The 26,188-nt window shown below is 37.7% G+C and overlaps 2 protein-coding genes across 2 annotated transcripts in view; both read right to left on the reverse strand.

The window, feature by feature from the left end:
• cacng5a (calcium channel, voltage-dependent, gamma subunit 5a) overlaps positions 1-14,818 on the reverse strand; it is a 72,986-nt gene extending 58,168 nt beyond the window's left edge. Inside the window, exon 1 of the mRNA XM_084128091.1 lies at positions 14,615-14,818. The gene's annotated coding sequence lies outside the window, so the exon portion shown is untranslated. The remainder of the gene's footprint in view (positions 1-14,614) is intronic.
• A 1,230-nt stretch (positions 14,819-16,048) lies between these two features.
• Positions 16,049-26,188, reverse strand: part of prkcaa (protein kinase C, alpha, a) — a 215,262-nt gene continuing 205,122 nt past the window's right edge. The window contains exon 17 of the mRNA XM_084127788.1: positions 16,049-19,806. Coding sequence (XP_083983914.1) covers positions 19,642-19,806 — 165 coding nt within the window. The 3' untranslated portion in view covers positions 16,049-19,641. The remainder of the gene's footprint in view (positions 19,807-26,188) is intronic.

Here is a 26,188-nt window from a genome sequence, read left to right on the forward strand (position 1 = left end):
GAAAAACGCCTTCCATACCCTGGATATAAATTGTGGGCCTCTGTCGGACACTATGTCTTCAGGTAAGCCGCAGTTTCTGAACACATGATGGAAAAGCGCTTCAGCTGTCTCCATGGCTGTTGGGATGTTCTTCATTTGGATTAGACGGCATTCTTTGGACCTGTGGACTGTCACAAGAATACATCAGATTCTGAAAGGTCTGGGAAAGAATGGGAGGTGGATGCAGTTTACAGGTTTTGGGTAAGTGACGAGGAGTTTTGAAGATGGCACAGGCTGGACATAGTTCATTGCACATAGCCCTGAGCTTCCTGGGTCATTTATGGCCACCAGTAACGGTTGCGGAAGAGAGAAGGGGTTTGCTGACTGCCTGGGTGTCCTGAGCCTTAGAAAGAGTGTGCAGAATCCATGAGGGTAAGACAAAGGGCTGATGGAACATAAATCTTACCCTTAGGACCCTCAGGTTCAGAGTGAGTGGCCTTGGTGATCCATTCATCCAGATCCCACTGGATAGCGTTTAGGAGGATGGCTGAAGGGAGAATGGGTTCTGCAGCCACAGGTGGTAGCTCAGGAGAATTTAAACGGGATAAAGTGTCAGCCTTGATGTTCTTATACCCTGAAGTGAAGAATAAAGCCCAGCGGGCTTGTCTAGGATTGAGGTGACAGGCTTCCCAGAGGTAATCTAGGTTGCAATGGTCTGTGATGCCCTCAAAGGGATGTGTAACTCCCTCCACCCAGTGTCGCCACTCCTTGAGCAGTAGGTTGATGGCTAATAACTCTCTGCTGCCTTCTTTTCTTCCTTGAAAAGAAGGTGCATGGATGGAGCTTGGTTGGATTCCCCTGATGTGGAGGTATCCACCTCGACCATGAAGTATAGTTTAGGGTTTAGATGTGTCTGTGTGGGGGCGGTAGTGAAAGCTTCCTTGAGTTGATGGAGTGCGACCGTGGCTGAGGGTGTCCAGGACAGAGACTCAAGATTATTGCAGAGTAGAGTGGTGAGGAAATCTTATTAAAATCTGCAATGAATCAACTGTAAAAGTTAGCAAATCCTTGGAATCTATGCAGATCTCTAACAGAGGATGGAAGTGGCCAATCTGGGACTGCTTTTACCTTTCCCTGGTCCATCTTAACTCCTGAAGCATTAATGATGTAGCCCAAAAACTGGATGGATGGTTGATGGAACTCCCACTTCTCTCCCAGCCATTGGACGACCTGCAAAACGTGGAGGGGATGGTCGACCTTGTTCCGGAGATAAATCATGATGTCATCGATGTAGACAATCATGAAGCGATGTAGATAATCCCGGAACACCTCATTCATGAATCCTTGGAAAATGGAAGGTGAGTTGGACAGGCAATACGGCATAACCAAGTATTCGTAGTGGTCTGCAGGTGTTATGAAGGTGGTATTCCACTCATCTCCTTTCTGTATATGAATGAGGTTGTACATACTGCGCAGGTCCAGTTTCGAGAGGATGAATTCATCCTGAAATGCCCGGTATTCTGTTGGAATCTCCACCTTCCAGTCTTGAACGGGGCTCTCAATTGTCGTTGCCAGCACTGGAATGGAGAGTTGATCATCATGATGGTTAGGTTTTTTTGGTAGATGAAGACTTTAAGCTTTAAAACATCCTGTTCCCCAGGAAATAATCTCTTCAGAATTTCAGGATATGTTGAGTTCATGCACTTGAAGCCACGGGCGTCCAAGGATGATGTCGGCAGTAAATCCTTCCAGCACCAGCAGCGAGATGGATTCATGGTGAGTGCAGCCAAGGTGAAGAGTCAGAGGAGGGGAGCAGTGAGTAATGGTTCCTTTTCCCAGGGTCTTACATATGATCGAGTGGATGTTTTGGGCCTCTTGACAAGGAAATTGTGGGAGGTTGAGGCAACGGAGGATTTTCACGGATATGAAGTTCCCTGCTGAGTCTGAGTCAATGAGGGCTTGCGCTAAAATAGATAGGGTAGCAGCCGTAACTTATACATTCGTTTGTGTTAATGATGAGATGTAAGGTTGGATTTGGACTGCACTCACCGGATATCTTGGAGGTCTGATGGGACCGTCATGAAAATTATTTTGGATGCGTCACTGTTTCTCTGAGGGTGAGAATCGTCAATTTGCATAGGTTTGGGTGCTAGTGCTGGTTTCTGGACATGTGCAATAAATATACAGAACTGAAGAAAATACACCCGAGGGAGCTGTTACTTACGGAGCGATCAATAAATCCATGAATACAGAAAAAGAGACCTGAATAGAAGACCAGTGCCAGGAAATATAAAATAGCCTGAACCATAACAACAGTAAGAAAGCATATCAGACCATGAAGAAACTAACAAATGTGAAAAAACCCAGAGTGTCCACAATCAATAACAAGGCAGGTAACTGCCTTACAGAAGAGCAAGAAATCCACGACAGGTGGATGGAGTACTGCTCTGAACTATACAACTACACGCCCAGTGGGGATTCGGCAGTACTGACATATCCCCAGATAAATAAAGACAGCCTTCCTATTCTACGAGAAGTAGTTGAAGCAGCAATATGATCTTTGAAGAAAGCAAAGTCAGTGGGAGTGGACAACATTCCAGCTAAACTGCTACAAGCAGGGGGAGAAACAATGATCAATGCCCTTATCATTTGCAACAAGATCTGGCAAAATGGGGAGTGGCCTACAACTTGGACTACTTATCGTAATGCTTCCTAAAAAGGCAATCTTCAACAATGTTAAAATTATCGTACCATTAGTCTCATTAGCCACCCAGTAAAGTCCTACTGAAGATAATACTGAAAAGGTTGGAATCTCAAGCTGAACATACAAACGCAGAAGAACAGGCCGGATTCAGGACAGGACGTAGTACCACTAAACAGATTTTTAATTTAAGAATCATCTGCAAGAGGTACATGCAACATCAGCAACATCTTTATCATGTGTTCGTGGACTTTAAAAAAGCCTCTGACCGGGTTTGGCATGCAGCTTTGTGGGTGACCATGAGGAAGTATAACATCAGCCCCAACCTTATTAGATTCATCAAGCACCTGTATGAAAAGGCCACCAGTACAGTCCTCCACAAAGGAGCCATTGGTAGTTGGTTAATTAAGCCCACCGGCAACTATAGTTACCACAGTGCGTAGTTGTCATTTTCCTTTTGTAAGTATTTTTCTAGATGTAGTCCATGTTTTATTTCTGAATCACATGCAAGCAAACAACCAAATAAAGGATTTCAAGAAAAAAAAAAAGGTATTCACTTCCTTCCTGTCACATGAGGCTGTCAACTTCCTACCCCTACTTCCAGGAAGCATGGCGAAGGCAAACCCTCCCAAAGAAAGGTCATTTTCATGTTACTAATAAGTATTTTTTGTTGACATATATATATCTACATAATCATGAAGGTCTCTAGAATCATCCAAACAAAACAAATCTTACAAGAGATCTATAGTTTTTTGTATACTTAGTCAAAAGTCAAAGCGGCAACTATAGTTGCCGGTGGGAAAATGCCTTGTAAGTACATATATCATGGGAAAATGGGGTATACTGTGTTAATAGGTTAATAAATCAAGGTTATTGGTCTTGTTTAGTGCATAAACATAACTTAACCCTTTAAATGACATCTCTACTGTTCATAAATGTACTGTTATTTTTGTTATTTGCCTTTTTTTTTGTTTTGTTATATAGATATATTTTTTTATTCATTCTATTTATTTGTATTTATTTATTTTCATTGAACTTTTTGATACGCAATGCCCTGTTATGGCTGCACTTTGTTCTGCACTATACCACAACTTTAACCCTTGTGCGCTGTTCGTTTGCGGTTTACAGTCAGGCTTTTTGGGGTCTGAGAGACCCCAGGCAACAAAATGTAATTTTGTAACAATATATATATTTTAAACAAATGTAATTTTACTCAGTTTATTAATGTTTTTACTCCACATTTGGACATTTTTACTCCACAAAATGTTCAAAAAAAGAAAAATTCTCCAAAAAGAAAAAAATGTATGTAAAATTCGCCTTATAAAATACCCACATTTCTAACTTTCATTCATGGGGATAACATGGATAAAAAATAAAAAATAAATCACTTTAACCAGTAGATAAAAGTACTAAAAGTTTCAAACTAAAAGACATCTTTTCACAAGTTTTTCCAGTTAGATTCATATCTACATATAATTAAATCACAATTATAACAATAAAAGTTACTTTTTGTCAAAGTTTAGCAGTTTTTGTACTGAAAAAAAAAAAAAAAAATCTGTTTTTCAATAATGTTACATTATGATTAGAATCAAACCTGATCAGGATGTTACAAAGAGAAAAGAAGAGTTTATCATTTATTTCAAACATATGTTTTTCATATAATTCTACAAATTTAAAGTGTGCCAATTCATTTCTGTCTATGTGTGTTCTGTGTTGTTTCTGATTTTGAGGATGAATTTTGTCCATTGATAAAATTCATTTAATCATAATATAACATTACTGAAAAACTGATTTTTTTTTTTAGTACAAAAAGTGCCTAAACTTTGACAAAAAGTAACTTTTATTATTATAATTGTGATTTCATAATATGTAGATATGAATACAACTGGAAAAACTTGTGAAAAGATGTCTTTCAGTTAGTCAAATAGCAAATGGTTCTGCAGCCATCTACTGGTTAAAGTGATAATTTGTTACTTTTAAAACAGCATTTTCCAAAACATGGGCAAAAACCTTACACTAAACCATGTCAAATTATCCATGTTATCCCCATGAATGAAAGTTAGAAATGTGGGTCAAAAAGACCCTGAACAATGCACAATGGTTAAGGCAAATGGATTTGTTGTTTGTTGTGTTTTCATATTCAAGAGATTATAAGCTAGATACAGTTTTTTGGGGGTTTGCATCAAATGTTCTTCGACTTTTATACATAATAAATTTGTTTATGAATAAAGATTGATCTGTTGAAAGCAGTTATTTTGAGATAAATGCCAAATGTTCTCCTCCTATTCATATTTTACATTGAGGGGGTGCATACAACATATTTGACCCCGGCAACTTTGCCGCACATTCAAATATGATTTTCAAGAAAGAAAAAAAAAAACCTGGGGAAAATAAATGCAGAATATGTTCACATAGGACACTATTAACACGATTATATGCATGAAACCATTCAGAAAAATTTGGGCACAAATGGGTTAAAGACGACAGTCGGTGTACGCCAAGGATGCCTACTTTCTCCTACTCTCTTCAACATCTTCCTGAAGCGCATCATGACTGACGCTCCTGGAAAACCATGAGGGAACCTTCAGCTCAATCACAATCACTGGAAGAACAATCACAAACCTCCATTTTGGAGATGACATTGATGGGCTAGCTGGAGAAGAAAAAGAACTGGCTAGCTTGGTAGAATGACCACCCATGCCTATGGAATGGAAATTAGAGCTGAACGATTAATTGAAATCGAATCGCAATCGCGATTTGAAACGTTGCGATTAGCTAATCGCAAAAGGCTGCGATGTGAAAAATATGTCCCAGAGCAAAAGCATGACTGTCCTCTTTGTGTGGTAGTCTTACTAAGCAACTGAGTGAGGGCACTTCTGTTCTACCCCATAGAAGCTAACCATCTACTGGATAGAAAGTAGTGTTAATTTCATTAAAGAAATCTATGACAAAAAATGTTTGTTGACGACCTTTATATTTCATGACTAAGACGAGACGAAGACGAGTTAACACCAACATCATTATGTGACTAAATAAACACAATATCCTTGACGAAAGACAAGACTAAATGTAGTAAAAAAATATAGCTGCAAGCAGCAATACGGGGCCAAGCCCTGCAAGGCAGAGCAAGCAACAGCCGCTGTAGCGCAATGCGGAGCCAGAAGAGCAAAACATCAGAAATTTAATGTACATCAAGCACAGTAAGCACATCAATTACAGCAGCACAGCTAGCATTTAAGCACCAACAGCAGTGCAGAGCCGGAAGGAATTTAAATTATTATTTTATACACAATTTCAAAGTCGCCCCACACTGGTCTCGAACCCACGACCACAATGGTTCGGGATTCATGACGCATGGTTGAACCACTTGCGCCACCCAGAGGACATGTTTTACAAAGCTGCAGAGGAGAGGCTTCAGTGTGTGAATGAGCACACAAAATCATGTTAACGAGATTAGCATGCTAAGCTAACTTAATGCTAATATAGCTTATGATGTGGTACATCCAATGCTGGCAAAATAGATATCCTCAGATTCGACATGACGCAAGGAATCGATAGACACCAATTTTATGATTTTGTGACAAACTGTTCACAAGTTACAGCCTCTGAACCAATTATGGGTTGACCTCATTAAGTTTGCGACATCATAACTTTTTTTTTCCAGTATAGCAAAAAAATCGGGGACAGTACTTTTATGCGGCTCAGTCCGAAGATCATTTGAGTACATGTTTGGACAAAATTAGACCAATTTTGAAGGAGGAGTAGCGAAAAAACTGTTTTACATTCACTCCAATATGGCGGCCAGTCACATTGTTGATAAATAACATATGAGATATCGTTGAAATCGGCATAAGCCAAGGAATATATTGACATAAAGAAATCAAATTTCAAGCAATGTTAGCAAAAGTTATAAGCGTTTTTTCAAAAAACAATGATATCTCTGGAACACTAGGTGGCGCTGTGATCAAATTTCTCAGGTACCTTCGGGCCATGCTAATGATGATCCATACCAAATTTGGTGAAGAAATTTCAAATAGTTTAAAAGATATTGCAAATTATGACATCATTCAAAATGGCGGACACGTGGTACATCCCATCATGGCAAAATCGATATCCACGGATTTGTCATGACCCAAGGAATCGATAGACACCAAGTTTATAATTTTCTGACAAACTGTTCATAAGTTATTGGCCAAAATATGCATTTTCCATATCTCATGACCCGTAGGTGGCGCTGTTCCCAACTTTGGCATGGAACCTCAGATCATGCTTCCGATGAAGTGTACCAATTTTCGTTTCGATTGATCAAAGTTTGGCCGAGCTATAGCTTCTGAACCAATTTTGGGTCGACCTCGTTAAGTTTGCGACGTCATAACTTTTGATCAGAGAAGAATAAAAAAAATCGGGGACAGTACTTTTATGCGGCTCAGTCCGAAGATCATTTGAGTACATGTTTGGACAAAATTAGACCAATTTTGAAGGAGGAGTAGCAAAAAAACTGCATACTGTACTTTTCAAAATGGCCACTACTGTAATGGGCGGAGTCTTAATGTAAGATATTGGTTCTAATCAGCATGATGAGATGAATCAGGTGTACTAAGTTTCATTTTTCTAGATCAAAGGGTTCAAAAGTTATAACCATTTCAATGTTGAATTTTTGAACTGCTGGTGGCGCTATAGAGTTGGACCTAGAGACTCAAAAATTGCTACAATTACTTTTCATTACCATCACTACAAGTGTGCCAAATTTCATCATTTTCCTATGTATGGTTCATAGGGCTGCCATAGACTTCAAGAGGAGGAAGAAGAATAATAATAATAATAATAATAAGAAAACTAACAGATACAATAGGTGCCATAGCCCCTTCGGGGCTTGGCCCCTAATAATAATAAGAAAACTAACAGATACAATAGGTGCCATAGCCCCTTCGGGGCTTGGCCCCTAATAATAATAAGAAAACTAACAGATACAATAGGTGCCATAGCCCCTTCGGGGCTTGGCCCCTAATAATAATAATAAGAAAACTAACAGATACAATAGGTGCCATAGCCCCTTCGGGGCTTGGCCCCTAATAATAAGAAAACTAACAGATACAATAGGTGCCATAGCCCCTTCGGGGCTTGGCCCCTAATAATAATAAGAAAACTAACAGATACAATAGGTGCCATAGCCCCTTCGGGGCTTGGCCCCTAATAATAATAAGAAAACTAACAGATACAATAGGTGCCATAGCCCCTTCGGGGCTTGGCCCCTAATAATAATAATAAGAAAACTAACAGATACAATAGGTGCCATAGCCCCTTCGGGGCTTGGCCCCTAATAGCTGCAAGCAGCAATACGGGGCCAAGCCCTGCAAGGCAGAGCAAGCAACAGCCGCTGTAGCGCAATGCGGAGCCAGAAGAGCAAAACATCAGAAATTTAATGTACATCAAGCACAGTAAGCACATCAATTACAGCAGCACAGCTAGCATTTAAGCACCAACAGCAGTGCAGAGCCGGAAGGAATTTAAATTATTATTTTATACACAATTTCAAAGTCGCCCCACACTGGTCTCGAACCCACGACCACAATGGTTCGGGATTCATGACGCATGGTTGAACCACTTGCGCCACCCAGAGGACATGTTTTACAAAGCTGCAGAGGAGAGGCTTCAGTGTGTGAATGAGCACACAAAATCATGTTAACGAGATTAGCATGCTAAGCTAACTTAATGCTAATATAGCTTATGATGTGGTACATCCAATGCTGGCAAAATAGATATCCTCAGATTCGACATGACGCAAGGAATCGATAGACACCAATTTTATGATTTTGTGACAAACTGTTCACAAGTTACAGCCTCTGAACCAATTATGGGTTGACCTCATTAAGTTTGCGACATCATAACTTTTTTTTTCCAGTATAGCAAAAAAATCGGGGACAGTACTTTTATGCGGCTCAGTCCGAAGATCATTTGAGTACATGTTTGGACAAAATTAGACCAATTTTGAAGGAGGAGTAGCGAAAAAACTGTTTTACATTCACTCCAATATGGCGGCCAGTCACATTGTTGATAAATAACATATGAGATATCGTTGAAATCGGCATAAGCCAAGGAATATATTGACATAAAGAAATCAAATTTCAAGCAATGTTAGCAAAAGTTATAAGCGTTTTTTCAAAAAACAATGATATCTCTGGAACACTAGGTGGCGCTGTGATCAAATTTCTCAGGTACCTTCGGGCCATGCTAATGATGATCCATACCAAATTTGGTGAAGAAATTTCAAATAGTTTAAAAGATATTGCAAATTATGACATCATTCAAAATGGCGGACACGTGGTACATCCCATCATGGCAAAATCGATATCCACGGATTTGTCATGACCCAAGGAATCGATAGACACCAAGTTTATAATTTTCTGACAAACTGTTCATAAGTTATTGGCCAAAATATGCATTTTCCATATCTCATGACCCGTAGGTGGCGCTGTTCCCAACTTTGGCATGGAACCTCAGATCATGCTTCCGATGAAGTGTACCAATTTTCGTTTCGATTGATCAAAGTTTGGCCGAGCTATAGCTTCTGAACCAATTTTGGGTCGACCTCGTTAAGTTTGCGACGTCATAACTTTTGATCAGAGAAGAATAAAAAAAATCGGGGACAGTACTTTTATGCGGCTCAGTCCGAAGATCATTTGAGTACATGTTTGGACAAAATTAGACCAATTTTGAAGGAGGAGTAGCAAAAAAACTGCATACTGTACTTTTCAAAATGGCCACTACTGTAATGGGCGGAGTCTTAATGTAAGATATTGGTTCTAATCAGCATGATGAGATGAATCAGGTGTACTAAGTTTCATTTTTCTAGATCAAAGGGTTCAAAAGTTATAACCATTTCAATGTTGAATTTTTGAACTGCTGGTGGCGCTATAGAGTTGGACCTAGAGACTCAAAAATTGCTACAATTACTTTTCATTACCATCACTACAAGTGTGCCAAATTTCATCATTTTCCTATGTATGGTTCATAGGGCTGCCATAGACTTCAAGAGGAGGAAGAAGAATAATAATAATAATAATAATAAGAAAACTAACAGATACAATAGGTGCCATAGCCCCTTCGGGGCTTGGCCCCTAATAAATAAAAAAGTAAACCAAAACCCCTCTTTGTGAAAAGAGCAAAACATTTTTTTGAAAAATTTAAATAAACAAAATTACTGTTTTTAACAAGCCGCTACGAGCATTCATTCAATCAGAGCGATCTCCATTCTCCATTTGAGATTTTCTTCTTAAATGAAAGTGTCATTCAGTTGGTCTGTGTTCTGTCATGAGGTGCTTCCGCTGTTTGCTGCGAATATATCTGTGATCAAACCTTCTCGATGATGAACTGCAATAAGTCCAAACATGCATTTCAGCTATAGCCTATTGATTGTGGTTACTGAATAACTGCACTTTTAACAAGTCTTTTTTGCTCTCGTTTTAATAGAAAAACATTAAATTAATGGATTTATTAGATTGGATTTATTAGATTACTAGGAATTTCACTGTTATAATTTTTGAGAGAAGTTTTTTGTTTTACCAGTAGGCATATGATAAATAGCCTATAATAAGTCAGGAAACTAGATAAGGTAAAATAAACCATGTGCATGGGTTGACATTCTCTTGATTTGTGCTTATAGTTGAAAGTGCAATAATTCTGATGAATATACATTTCTCAAATGACAACAATCGTTATGATTCTAATTTTGAGCAAAATAATTGGTATTATCAATTTAACCATTATGCAGCATGACGAAAACTAGACTAAAATGCTCAGATATTTAGTCAACTAAAACTTGACTAAACAAAAACAGGACATGGTTGAGGAAATATGATAACAACTAAGAGTACATTTGACTCAGGACTGAGACTAAATAAAATAAAAAAAATAGCTGACAAAATGAACACTAATAGAAAGGCACACCATTTGCTAGACTACAAGGCAGTGGAGGGGTGTAAAGTTAAAGGCATGTTGTACTCCTTTAATTTAGAGTGTGTGCTGCACACTATTGAGAATATTGAGCTGAATCTTGACTTTACAAAATTAAATTGCAAATCAAATCACATAATCTGTCAGAAAATGGCATCAATATACACATTAAAGTCAACGGGCAAGTACTTGAGACCGTACAGAATTTTAAGTACTTAGGAGCTATAGTCTCTGACAAAGGGTCCAGGCAAGAAGTTCTCGCCAGGATTGCTCAAACAAATGCTGCACCGACGTGCCTTAAGCCCATCTGGAGAGACAAAAACATTGGTCTTGGACTAAAAGTGAGATTACTCACAGAATAATTCAAAGCATGGAGATGAAGTGCAACAAAAGGAGTTATTTCCTATACACAGCAAGTCACAAACAACGAAGTCCGGCAGACGATCAGTCAAGCCATCGGACCATATGATGACTTGCTCGTAACTGTCAAGAAGAGAAAGCTGAGATGGTATGGTCATATCACCAGATCATCAGGCCTATCAAAAACCATCCTTTAAAGCACTGTACAAGGTAGCAGGAAGCGATGGAGACGGGAAGAGATGGGAAAAAAAGAGATGGGAAGATAATATCTGAGAGTGAATTGAAGACTGAATTGAAGCTTAGCCAAGCTATGAGAACTGCAGAGGACAGAAAGAAGTGGACAGAGCTGGTCAATAGAATATCTGTGGTGCCCCAACGTCCTCCTAAGGGGGGTTATGGGACATGATGATGATGATGATGATGATGATGATATGCTGGTGCTGGCAGCAGCTGGGGATTGCAGGGCGAAAACCTTCAGTTGGCAGGCGGAGATGCATTGGGATACGCGGATGGAACAATGGATGAGATTTTCCAGACCAATGGTGTCATCGTAGACAGAGAGTTGCAGCTGCAGCGGTGGTTCGAGACCCTGGCGATATGCAGTAATTAAAGCTGCCTCAATGCAGCCACTGGCCGATGTCAGAGTGCGAAATTGCAGAGTGTACTTAGTCACAGAGGATTTTCCTTCACGTAATTTATACAGCTGATCATGGACAGAAAGTAAGAAAGAAACAACTTTGGTTGTTTTTAAATGTGCTTTATAAATAAATATTGATTGACTGATTGATTGATTGATTGATTGATTGATTGATTGATTGATTGATTGATTGATTGATTTACGCTCATTTTTGTAGTTTCCCCTATTAAAGGCAGCCATGTTGCAGGAAGTTTTTTCAAAGTGACATCACTGCACATTATTACATGACTGGAAGTGTAATATTGTTCATAAATGCCTGTGAATTTTAGATTGGGTACAGTCTGTGTTTGTTTTCTGCGACCTTGGCCCAGTTGTTCAAAAAGTTTAATCTGGATCAGATTTATATGGATTTGGAAATCCCATGTTTTGCTATCCATGATCAGGTAACTCATCTTACTTTTGTGCCGTTTAAAAAAAAAGATTGAATTGGATCACCATGATCAAGATACACACCTTTTCAGATTACCAAATCCAGATTACTAGTGCTCTAAATAGGATCACATTTCACAATGTAGGCTGATAGTTATGTAAAAAAAAAACTACAGGTACAGTAGAATAGTCACTGTGGGATCACTTTAAGTGTTTTTATAAAAAAAAAAAAAAAAAAAAAACCTTTTCAGTTCTTTACAAGTAAACTCAATCAAACACAAAGCTTCTCTGAGGAATGCAAAACATTTGCAAGAGAAAGCAACAGCATTAACATATACATTTTTCTCCCATCTCATATGTTTTTTCTTTCAACATGTCCCTTTTGGGCTCTGTAGCCTCTCATCGGACCTACCACAAATAAATAAATCAAATATATGTGCAATAAGGGATGCAGTTGTTAGAAACTAAGGTATCCCAGTCCTTCCTAAAATTTTGAACAACACATACTGAAGTTTTGCTCCAGATCAAACCAAGATTGGATTACATGATCTAATCCGATTTCACAATCCTTTTTTTTTTCTTTTGAGCAACCCATTTTAAAGATTTGATCCAATCCGAAATCCGATCAGATTACTTTTGAACAACTTGGCCTTGGTATGGATATTAAACCCAATGATAGGGTTCCCAGGTTTGCATAACAAAATTAGCCAAATGTCCAATCAAAACTACCCAATACAATTTCAAGCTGAAAATTATCGTAAAAAGGGTAAAAAAAAAAAAAAAAAAAAACTTTTCATAAAAGATCTCACAGACTTCCTACCAGTGCCCAAAACTCTAATCTAGAACAGTTTTGGGTAGAATGTATAATGGGTACATTTTCAATACAAGTACTTCAGTCAAATACAATTTGTGCAATATGTCAAACCTTTAAACTGTGCCTAATGATTAAAATATATATATTTATTGGAGTGTGTTTCAGTCAGCTCCCTAGCTCTCCAGATCATGAATATGTTTTTTTGTGTACGAATTCTGGCACTGGCAAGTACCCTGATTCATTACACATTGGGACACTGCCTCTATTTCCGACAACATGACAACGTCCTCATTGTAAAACGTCACTACTGGTATTTATGAACAAAAGCAGCACAGACATCTTTCTGACATTATTTGTTTTTGTTATTTAAAAGCACATTATGATATTGTTAAATAAATGTTAGCTAGATTATGCTAACTACCTGCCTAATGATGTATGTTCATGCTGAAATATATAATTAAATAACTGTTTTTTTTTTTTTTTTTTTAAAAACATCTGTTGCATGTCATGATGTGTATTGAGTTGGCTCAAGGTGATTTTTGTTTAGTGTTTCTGAATTCCAGTTAAGAGAACATAGTGACCATCGATGCTCCCTGGTTTTAAACAGTGAACATTTCAGTGCACTGGAAGAATTTTGCTACTGAGACAGCCCTTAAAATGGCTGACTCCCTGATCAGTTCCCTCATTACTAAACTAGGAAGCTGATTGAGACACACCCTGGTATTTCTCTTCATGTCATTCACTGCAATATGGTCATAAATATGATGGATAAGTGGAAAAGTCTGACTAAAACAGATAAAGGCTATAAATTATGTTAACAAAAATTAATGCAATTTGAATATAATAACTTTAAATGCACACATGCTTCACACTCAATTTGACAGAACAAGAGTAAGCACTCTCATAATTAACGGAAGTTCATTGGATAAACTGGTGCCCCATATTGCCCTGGGTATATACGATACAACACATAAGATAAAACTGTCCTTGGTGCTGAATCTGTGAACCCGTTTACAACAACAGAATACACTGTGGCAGCCATCATTATTCTCCCTTCCGTGCACTATTGTGCATGTATTTTCTAACATATATATATATATATATATATATATATATATATATATATATATATATATATATATATATATTAGTCGGAAATAGATTATAGTCATTAAAATAGATTATTTAGATTATTGAAATAGATTATTTAGTCAGAAATATATATATATATATATATATATATATATATATATTTCTGACTAAATAATCTATATATATATATATACACAAACATGTATTGTATTGTATTGTCATGTATTGATAGCATTTAATGGTTGTCTTCACTGAGGTGTTGTTTGTCTTGTAAATACCTCTTATATGTTTTGCACTAAGGCTCCAAGAGACGCACTGTTTCACATACGACACAGAACGACAATGATTCAACTTTAATTTCTGTAAATGCTGAGTCCATCTTTTTCTCCACCATTTGCGCTTAATGGCAAAAAAAGCATAGCCCAAAAATCATTCCCAGCTAATGAAATCTGGTGGGGGAAAAAGTTTCTGATTTTTTTCTCAAATATAACAAGGAAATGTGGAAAACATTGATGTTCACTGGATTCTGAACCCGTCTTATCACATTTTATAGTAGGTAGGCTACTGTAAATCTGCAAATGAGCCAAGACTAATCAATGCCACAAAACAACGCAAGCAATGGAGTTATAGGCTAATTAGTTCCACATACCTGCGCTGAGACGTGCCTGTGTACCTCGCGTTCTTCAGTTCTTCTCTGATAAAGCGCAATAATACAAGCAAATGTTCAACAGCCTTTATCTCATCACAGAGAGGTTTGCTGAAGTCAGACGAACCTCTAGGAACCCTTCACACGTTTATGGTGAGACGCGCCATTCGGCTTAATGTTGGTGATGCTCTAACATCCCTCTCCTTCTCTCTGCACGTCACTGACCGTTCACGGACTGACAACGACACAACAGCTGTGTGTATGCATAATGTGTCATTACTCCTGTGTTATTGGTTTTAAATATAATGTAGAGTATGGCATGCTGTTCATGTCTGTTGTTATGTTTTGGGGGATGTAGCCTATTTGGAGTAATGTGTTATTGTTGTAGCTTAGAGCCTGACTACTGGCATAAAGTTACCATTTCACTTAGGAAGGGGTTGTGTGACTGACATAAACAACAGCAAAACATAGTTGTTGTTTTATTAGTTTATTTTTTATATTTTTATATTTAGGGTCAGTTAAATCTGTGATCAATAATAGTAACAAAAACAGCATGTGACCAGTAATAAAGTTACAGATCATTCAATAATCTAGATTTCCCCAGACCCCATATGTCTCCTATTAGTACTGGAGCTTTGGAACAGGGCTTTTGTGCACAATACAAATTGTGCTGGTCCATGGGCAGTCTATAGATGCACCATGCAGATTTAGGTGGTGTGTTTTGGGTATCAGTACTCTGTTGGAAGATTAATGTCCAGCTTCACTAATAATTAGATCACTTAAAAGTAAAAGACCCCAAAACACAGGCTTGTAAAAGTCTGAAATTGGACAGACAGACACACACACACACACACGGTTTACTTTGTGGGGACTCTCCATAGACGTAATGGTTTTCATTCTGTACAAACTGCATGTTCTTTCCCCTTACACTAACCCTACCCATCACACAAAACGTTCTGCATTTTTACATTTAAAAAACAAAACAAAACAAAACTCATTCTGTATGATTTATTAGCTTGTTTCCTCATGGGGACCTCAATTTAGGTCCCCATGGTGACAAGTCCCCATGAGTCTGTGTGCATTCAGGTTGAAGTCTCCACTGGGATAGAAAAACATGTACACACACACACACACACACACACACACACACACACACACACACACACACACACACACACACACACACCTGTCTATTGTCTGTATAGGGTTTTAATACAGAGTGGAATTTCGTGGTTTACAGCTAATTAATTTTTGGTAAGAGAACTAACAATGTCATGAGCAGCTGGATAAAATATTCAGAATGACCATTTAATGCTTCTTTTGACGCTCTTAGCATGAAATTTTTATCTGCACCCTGCTCTGATATAGGAGAGAAGATCACAGATCACCACAGCCAGTGTCAGGATCATCTTAAAGAAGGGACATCTACAGACTGAGTTTCATTTTCCCTTCTTTATTTGCAATATCATATATTAGGTATAAATGGCAACATGGATTGCTTGGAAAAGCATAGATTATGTTAAGACAACAAATGCAGGACTAACATACACTGCTACAAAATACAACAGTTAACATGTTTTATTTATAGGTTATGGATCGATATTAGTATAGGAACAGAGATAGTGCTTTGGGATCAATTCAGGACCTTTCTATTTGAGAGACAGAAAGAGAGCAAAATAAGGCATTCTGTTGATTCTGTCCTCTAAATGCTAAATAAAACAATATTCAACTCAACGGATGTCAATAAAACAGGTCGACTAAATCACACAAAGCAAAAGGACAACAAAGTGATGTACAATACCAGACACATAAAGAACAACAAAGAAATAGGGAAAAATGTGATAAAACAAGGAGCAAAATTCTTGCTTTCATCTTCTACAAACACATAACTTAAAGTACAGGAACACATGGATTGCTGATTAATGCAGAAAAGGTAATTTTATTGTTTTTATATTTTGGGTGTCAAAAATGATTAAGAATTCATTATAATTGATAAGAGATGACTAAAGGAGCAGATATATTTGACAGTTCACACAAAAATTTAATTTCTGTATTTACTCACCCTCATGTCATTCTAAACCTGTATGACTTACTTAAAAGTAGATATTCTGACATATTTTTTTTTTTTTATTCAATGCAAGTCAATGGTAACCAAAACTCTTTGGTTACCAACAATCTTCAAATATTTTCTTCGCAGAAGAAAGAAAGTCATGCAGATTTTGAATATCAGAAGGGTCAGTAAATATTAAGACAATTTTTATTTTTGGGTGAATTATGCCTTCAAGGAGAAGCTAAACACCTGAGGCAAAGAAACAAGCAATAATATTAGCAGTTCGTTCATTCATTTGTTCATGTATTCAATCATTCATTCAGCAGCACAGGAATAGTGAGGAGTAGGTAAGGCAGATGGATCATCTTACAGTAGAGGAAACTCAAAGCATGCCACGTTAAACCTGTTTTAAAAAAAATGGCTTTGAAACTTTCTTTACAACAGCCAAGGTAGTGCACATGATTGATTGACAGATAAACAGAGCAAGATATGCAATACTGCCATCTCAGGAGCAGTAACAGCATTCAGTTAACAGTACAGCTACATGAGACTAGTGCACAAAATACTGGATTGAATAGTGGCTACGCAGTTAGTGCAACACTGCTCTTGCTGGGTTCAGCATGGCACTGATGCAAAGCAGGTTTTTGGAGAGACACAAGAAAAGAAAGAAAGCAGGGAGTTTGCATAAGAGTTGAAGAAACATAATTTAGCGCTGAAGGGTTTCTAGAGCAAGATCAACATCTTATTAAATCCACAGAAATAAAAGGGAAGACAAAAGTGTGCTGATCTAAACTACAGCCATGGTGCCAAAATTTCCATGTATTTGCGGTTAAGTGGCAAAAAAAAAACAAAAAAAAAACCCTTAAACCTGGCAAGTATATTAGTGCTAGAACAAACCTGACACCATGTGATTTAAAATCTAACCAAGCAGATTTCCCCATCTGAGTAATTTATCTAATTCTGAAATTTACAAAAGCAAAAGATGGGAAGCAGGACAAACTACACCACAAAACTACAATATAAAGACATTCAAATATTTTAAATGATGTTCAGAGTTTACAATATTAACTATGTGAAAAGAGACAAATATTTTAGATGCATCTGCCTGGTTCATTCTACATGCTGTAATACTCTTATAATCTCAAATTTAATCTTCCATTGATAGCAAAACATTCTTCAGAAATGCACACGATTATGGATCCTTTCCGTACCCAAACATGCAAGCATAGACAAGTTAGCAGACCATAGTAAGATGACAGCAGCCAATCAGCTAACACTTTAAAACCATGGAATCCAATAAGGTCACACATAACAGCCAAAAGCAGTGTTTTTGTTTTTGACAAAATGTAGTTGGAAAATCAAATGGGGAAAACACATTTCTAAATGATTTCATTATGCAAAGTACAAGGTCATTTCCATGTCATTTTACAATGTTTAGAGCAGTACACACCAATGATAACAACAATTACACAAATATCTACCTGAAAATTAGCAATATATAAGCTGACTGTGTGATGACATGGTTAATACAAAATTACACATTTAAAAGGGACAATGATCACAAAAGTGGACTATGAAAGTTACTAAAACATGTAAACCAGCTGATAATTGTACTTCTGTTCTATGTTAAAGCAAATTCACTTTCATTCGTTTCCCTCAGTTGTAAATTTGCACTAATGACATACCTTTGTAATGTAATGAAGTCACATTTAGTTAGTATAAAAAGGTTCTTATATTGTTTAAATAGCCTGTATTAAGTATTAGCAAAAAGTTGAAGCAGCAGGAGGAGAAAAGTGTCATAATGATGTTACATTTTACAACAAGTTGTGTTAAATCTAAACAATGGTGTAAAGGTAATTCTGCAGGTACAGCAGAAATTAACATTTACAAATCAATTACTTGTATGTGATTTATCAGTCTTTCTCAATATCGCACATTACTGAAACAAAATAAACACCACACACACACACACGCACACGCACGCACATGTTTTTCTCATGTTCCTAGGATATTTTCTAATATGGCAAAAAGAGGATATTTTAAAACACTTGGTGAATTTAAGGGTTAAAGTTATACCTTTTTAGTCTGATATTTTACATGGGTAAAATGTATCTCTGTTTACTGTGAAAGAAAGACATTTTATATGAACTGACATATATATTAATTATTAAAAAAAATATATCCTAAAACCTGAAATTTTACATAATTATTTCACGCATCTAAAGCTCTGTTGGCTTGTGGATTGCGGCAATTCTTGGCACGCTTTTTACCATAAAACAAACAAAAAGTTGTTAAACTGTTTTCATACCTGAAATATGTGCAAATATAAGACTGAGAAATGTTCAATATTTGATTTAAACATTTAATGACACTTCCAATGAGAAAACACTGAAGACTCCAAAAAGAGAGTACTGAAACTGACACCAGAAGTACTTCTGTAAATAGATTAAGATAAATTGGTATAGTGCTAAGGGGAAGTCAGTAACCCCATTGGCTTTGGTGATTACCTTTAGAAAACCTGAATGGGAAGACTGTTTTAGGAAGCACACAACTCTGAATCTGTTATGAGACTTGGGGCAGATGTGGTGAAATCATTCTGTGTCAGCCACCAGTGGTTTGAGATAAAATGGCCTCCTAGACTTTTAAAAACTGATCTGCACAAAGCCAGATGGTCAGTTTGTGATGTAAACAGCCCTTCCTAAACAGAGTTTAAGTGTTACTCAGTGTTTTTTTTTATTTTTTTTTATCTCTAAAACTATTTTTAATCATTAAGGTAAACTCCTCGACTGGCCTAAATTGAAATAATGCAAAACATAGGAAAATGATTTGCTAGGTTTTTAAACATAAAAAGACAGGATGTCATTTGAGATAATTGTGGTTTTGGTTTAACGTTAGTTACAGTACAGATAAAAGGGTAAAAGGTAAGGGCAGAGTTTTGGGGTAGTTGGTAGATTCACATTCATTCCCTCTTTTTCCCGTTTTATTCACTGTTAATGATGGAGGGATGGATGAATTGAGGGTTGACAAAGGAAAATCCATCGAATTCTGCCTGGTCGATGTTGGCGATAACCAGCTCGTCAGGAGGGGTCAGTTGTGGCTGTGTGCGAGTGAAGAACTTGTCAAAGTTCTCTGCCCCCTTTCCACACTATAAAACAAAAAAAGAGGTAGCAAGTGAGAAAAAGATTACAGAAAAGAATTTTTTTTTTTTGACAAGGTTTATTGTAATACTAAAACCATGTAGTTTTAATCACAGTCTCAGAAGATGTATATAATTTGACACAAATGGCAAAGTCATACGTTTGTAAAATAGATGTTGTATGGCAGATAACAAACATGGTTAATAGTTGTAACTGTTTTATCTTCAGTTTGAATTATAAATGTAAGGGATTTTAAGTGATTAGTTTGTAGGAAAAGTGTTTTAAGTGTTTACATTCTTTGTAGAAAATATGGGATTTTGATGCCTATACATAATTCTGTTCCCAATTACTTCATGTCCAATGCACAGATTAACACTCCTCAGATTTCAGATTATATGCCCTAGTTCCTCTTCATCTGGATTATGCAATTGGCTCTACTAGTTTGCACAGCTGTGGAAGCCAGACACACTGACACCTGACAGTAGCTTCTGACATGAATACTCTGCTTTAATTCATTAAAAGTAGTGTAAAACATAAAATGTAATGTGAAACTTAATGTATTTATTTGATAGAATCTTATGTGTGACAAAACAACATTGTAATCACAATAGGCTCATAGTTTTCATTTTCTATTTTCCATGATAGGCTCATGAATACTTTTGTACCTCAGAGCATCTTGACAAATTAACTAAACTACTCTAAGTAAGAGGTATATTAATTTAGTAGACTTCTTTAACCTCCATACAATGTGTATGAAAAGGTACCAAGAAACATTTATAATAACCCTATTATTATGACGAATCAATGATTCAAGGTTCCATATAAATTATATGTACATGTGTGGGTTATAGGGTGTGCAGTTTTCATCCTATTCATGTTAAAGCTTTCACAAATTGTTTTAATACAAGAACAACAGCCAGCATTTTCTTGTATGATGTCACTTAATGTTTAAATGAAGGCAGTCAATTTAACGCAATAATGTATTACAATGAACTATTAAAAAACATATGTGTAGAAATTTGTTGCATTACAATTGTTCACTCAAAAATGTTAATTCTGTAATCATTTGCTCACCCTCATGTCATTCCAAACCCATAAGACTTGGTTAATGGTTAATCTTTGAAAAACAAATTAAGACATGTTTAATGAAACCTAGGAGGTTTCTGTCTCTCCACTTACATTCCTACACCTACATTCGATTTTATGATCATTTCTTAAGAGAGTTGTACGCAGGGTTTTTTTGTGTGCATGCGTTCGTTCACGAATCATACAGTGAGGAAAATAAGTATTTGAACACCCTGCTATTTTGCAAGTTCTCCCACTTAGAAATCATGGAGGGGTCTGAAATTGTCATCGTAGGTGCATGTCCACTGTGAGAGACATAATCTAAAAAAAAAAAATCCAGAAATCACAATGTATGATTTTTTTAACTATTTATTTGTATGATACAGCTGCAAATAAGTATTTGAACACCTGAGAAAATCAATGCCTTTGTTTGCAATTACAGAGGTCAAACGTTTCCTGTAGTTTTTCACCAGGTTTGCACACACTGCAGGAGGGATTTTGGCCCACTCCTCCACACAGATCTTCTCTAGATCAGTCAGGTTTCTGGGCTGTCGCTGAGAAACACGGAGTTTGAGCTCCCTCCAAAGATTCTCTATTGGGTTTAGGTCTGGAGACTGGCTAGGCCATGCCAGAACCTTGATATGCTTCTTACAGAGCCACTCCTTGGGTATCCTGGCTGTGTGCTTCGGGTCATTGTCATGTTGGAAGACCCAGCCTCGACCCATCTTCAATGCTCTAACTGAGGGAAGGAGGTTGTTCCCCAAAATCTCGCAATACATGGCCCCGGTCATCCTCTCCTTAATACAGTGCAGTCGCCCTGTCCCATTTGCAGAAAAACACCCCCAAAGCATGATGCTACCACCCCCATGCTTCACAGTAGGGATGGTGTTCTTGGGATGGTACTCATCATTCTTCTTCCTCCAAACACATTTAGTGGAATTATGACCAAAAAGTTCTATTTTGGTCTCATCTGACCACATGACTTTCTCCCATGACTCCTCTGGATCATCCAAATGGTCATTGGCAAACTTAAGACGGGCCTTGACATGTGCTGGTTTAAGCAGGGGAACCTTCCGTGCCATGCATGATTTCAAACCATGACGTCTTAGTGTATTACCAACAGTAACCTTGGAAACGGTGGTCCCAGCTCTTTTCAGGTCATTGACCAGCTCCTCCCGTGTAGTTCTGGGCTGATTTCTCACCTTTCTTAGGATCATTGAGACCCCACGAGGTGAGATCTTGCATGAAGCCCCAGTCCGAGGGAGATTGACAGTCATGTTTAGCTTCTTCCATTTTCTAATGATTGCTCCAACAGTGGACCTTTTTTCACCAAGCTGCTTGGCAATTTCCCCGTAGCCCTTTCCAGCCTTGTGGAGGTGTACAATTTTGTCTCTAGTGTCTTTGGACAGCTCTTTGGTCTTGGCCATGTTAGTAGTTGGATTCTTACTGATTGTATGGGGTGGACAGGTGTCTTTATGCAGCTAACGACCTCAAACAGGTGCATCTAATTTAGGATAATAAATGGAGTGGAGGTGGACATTTTAAAGTCTTTGAGGGTCAGAATTATAGCTGATAGACAGGTGTTCAAATACTTATTTGCAGCTGTATCATACAAATAAATAGTTAAAAAATCATATATTGTGATTTCTGGATTTTTTTTTTTAGATTATGTCTCTCACAGTGGACATGCACCTACGATGACAATTTCAGACCCCTCCATGATTTCCAAGTGGGAGAACTTGCAAAATAGCAGGGTGTTCAAATACTTATTTTCCTCACTGTATGTACGCAAAAAGAGGTGTGCGTACGACTTTCTTCCAGATGTGAAACCTATACATCGCAAATGATCTTGAAATTGTGCGCAGCTGGATTGTTTCAGATCTCCGCCTTGTAAACGCCCCCTAATTAATGTCATTAACATATAAAAGAGCACCAGTCAACGTCCAAATACCTGCAGTACTTGGACCCTCTGCCACAAGGAAAAGTGTGTACACCTGCTTAAAACCTAATTAAGCACTTTTCCATGTCAAAGACCGATTTTATAAATATGAACGTTGGAGTGGATTTTAGTGTACGCACACTCTAAGTTAAAATCCGTGCATAAGCACATTTTATAAATGAGGCCCCAGAAAACCTAAAATTAGATGATCCAAAAAGGTAATAAGAAATCAATATCAATCTAGTGGTTAAATCTTGAGACCAGATATGATCGCTTTATATGATGAACAGTTTAATTTAGCCTTTTATTTACATCTAAACAATGATCAACACACATACATTAGAGCACGTGTGTGCGCGTGTGATGCATTAGAACCAGTGAAGTTTGTTCTAGCATGTGATGCCTGCACAAGTTTCTGTTTACCATATTTGATGCTCTCTATGTATGTGTTTATACAGTATGTGAATAAAAGCCTCTCTTAAATTGTGTTTTGAAGATTAGCCAATGGCTGATGGGTTTGGAATAAATGAGATTGAAATGTTGACATAATTTTCATTTTTGGGTGAACTATTCCTTTAATCGTGCCTATGTATGTAAAGGAAAAAAGAAAAGAGTTTCCTTTTGTAAAGCTGTCAGATTCTATAAGACATGCAGCTCAAGATGTGTCTTAAAATAGAAGTCACCCCTCCCCCTTCTCATTGTATGACATATTTGAAAGGAGAGATTAATGGTAACTCAAGCACTGAGAGATATGGTCAGACATAAATTCCTGTGTCATGCTCTCTTATGAGGCAGATTTTACCATCGTTTATGAATTATGAAAAACTGAGGAGGAATTTGATCGTGTTTTTACAAGCTCTTAAACACACCAACAAACATAGGCAAAGGATAAACAATGTAAACATCCAGTCATTTAAAGCTGCAACTGTCATAATCACACAAATACAGAGACCAGTTTTTCGACACAGAGGTCCATGTAGGACATTCCCTACGTCAGCAGTGGAACTAATGATTGGCTAAATGTTTGAAATGGTAGCTGTGGTGAATTTAGCCTGTTTAACCCCCACCATTAGTGTGAAAGGGACATGGGGTCTGTTCTCTGGCCTACTTTTAGCCATAGGAAGTAGCTGCAGTTCAGCTTCAGGATGTCCTGAGGGGACGTTAGGCAACTTTCGAAAATAAACAAACTAAATAATATTAAAAGTGAAGGGTGATGTTTATAACACACTCACACATAAAACATAAGAAAAAAACGACATTGCGACACACACACACACACACACACACACACACACACACACACACACACACACACACACACACACACACACACACACCCTCAAGACAAACTAACCCCTCTCTTCTTTTCTGTTTTGTCCCCTGGGATGTGACGGAATGCCCTATTCAATGATATATGTATGGGTGAGAATGTGTGCTTGTGTAGGGGTAACAACTACAATGTGACCCACTTTAGAAGTCATATATATGTTTACAGACTGCTTTTGCAGCTCATCCCTCTCTCTCTCTCTCTCTCTCTCTCTCTCTCTCTCGCTCATTCCCCAGACACATACACACACTGTACAATGGACAGTTTAATTTAAAGCTATTTAATATGACAAATGACTCTATCTCTATCCTTTTAGTATTTTGGAAAAATATTCTCACTTCCTGCACAGTCACTGTCTCAGAAAAGCAATTCATGATACGTTTCACCAAATAACAGTGAAAAACGTCTCGAGTTAACCCTGGTTCCCTGAGAAGACACTGTGTCGGAAACTACACTTTGGGGAACGCCCTAAGCGTAACACGTCTGAAGTATGAACAAAACTAATCCAATCCTGATTGCTGCTGCATATGTGACGGCATACACAGAAGCTACAAAGGGACGCCGGTACACAACAGAGTTAGCTTCTGCGATGAAGCAAGTCGCTCCCAGGCATAGGGAGGCCTGGCAAAGGGACGCAGTGTCTCGTTCCCTTCACAGGGAGCAAGGGTTACAGTCGTAACCCAAGACGTTCCCTTTCGAGGGAACTCGCACTGCATCTGTAACAACACTTTGGGAAACGAATACCCACTATGCAACGATGAACCCCACCTGTCCTAGTGTCAAGCTGTCACAGGCACAACTTAGGACGAGAGCACCCGTGCACCCGGCATAGAAGGGAGGTCCAGACTATAAAACCTTGTAAAATGTATGAGGAGTGGCCCATCCAGCAGCATCACAAACATCCTGGATAGGGGCCCCTGAGAGGAGGGCTCTAGAGGACGCCATGCCTCTGGTTGAGTGAGCCCTTACGGCCAAAGGTGAAGGCAGACCGCAAATCTGATAGACCAGGGAAATAGCAACCAGCAACTGGTCCGACTTTCTTGAGAAGACCTCTGAACATAAATATTGAAGGGCAGCTATTTTCATCATAGTGCGTGCAGGCAGCCCCCTTGAGAACTGCCCATGCATGATCTGCTCCCAGCTTAGTCAGATGATTATTTCACCTTTTTAATTCCTCAGAATTAAATGCAGCCATAAACACAAGACATGTGAAACACAGTCTGAATGAAGATAATATTCATTCATTTATTTAACCGGTCTCATAATCTACACGTTGCATCGGCAACACAAGATACGAGCGTCCCCCAAAGATGCAGTGCGAGTTCCCTCAAAAGGGAACTAGAATGATCAGAACAAAAAGGGCACAGAAATTACACATCAGTGTCAGAGTGGCTATCATAGTTCTTTGTGCTACCAGTGTTGCTGTTCTATATGAGTTTTATAGATTGCAGATCAATCAATACTTTTTTTGTTCAGAATTTTTACAGAATAAATGCAACAGTAAAAACCTGTTAATTGGTTAATTGCAAGTTACCTTTACCATATATGGTGAAAATAGTTCTGGACTCTGTTCTGGTTATTTTACGTTAAAATACTGGCAATTTATGATTTTTGCATATGAATTATTGTATAATTTAAAGGGAAAAACAGTTAATCATTTTGTTCTTATTTTTGTCCATGAGGATGTTTTGTATTATTTAATGTTTATACTACGGGGCTATTGAATGCTTGAATCTGATTGTTCTAAGGTGTGCAATTATTTTCAGGGAAACGCATGGCTAAAATAGTTCCAGGCAGGTCTTGACCGCATTACAGTTCCATATCACTTCGTGTAGTTAACTGTAATAACGGAAAATTGGTTACAATTCATAACAAGAAAAAAACATGCAGCCCCATGCGCTTGATCTGCCATTTTGATGTCTAACTTCACAATCAATGGAAATGTGCAGTTTAATTTGATTAAATAAAGTATATAGTCCTATCTATAATCAATAGAAAATTAAACTGAATATTTAAATAAATTGCTAGTCCCGCTGCACAGGTTTTCCTTATTATTGCA

The sequence above is a fragment of the Abramis brama genome (assembly GCF_963993115.1).
Source record: "Abramis brama genome assembly, chromosome: 11".
NCBI lineage: Eukaryota > Metazoa > Chordata > Actinopteri > Cypriniformes > Leuciscidae > Abramis > Abramis brama.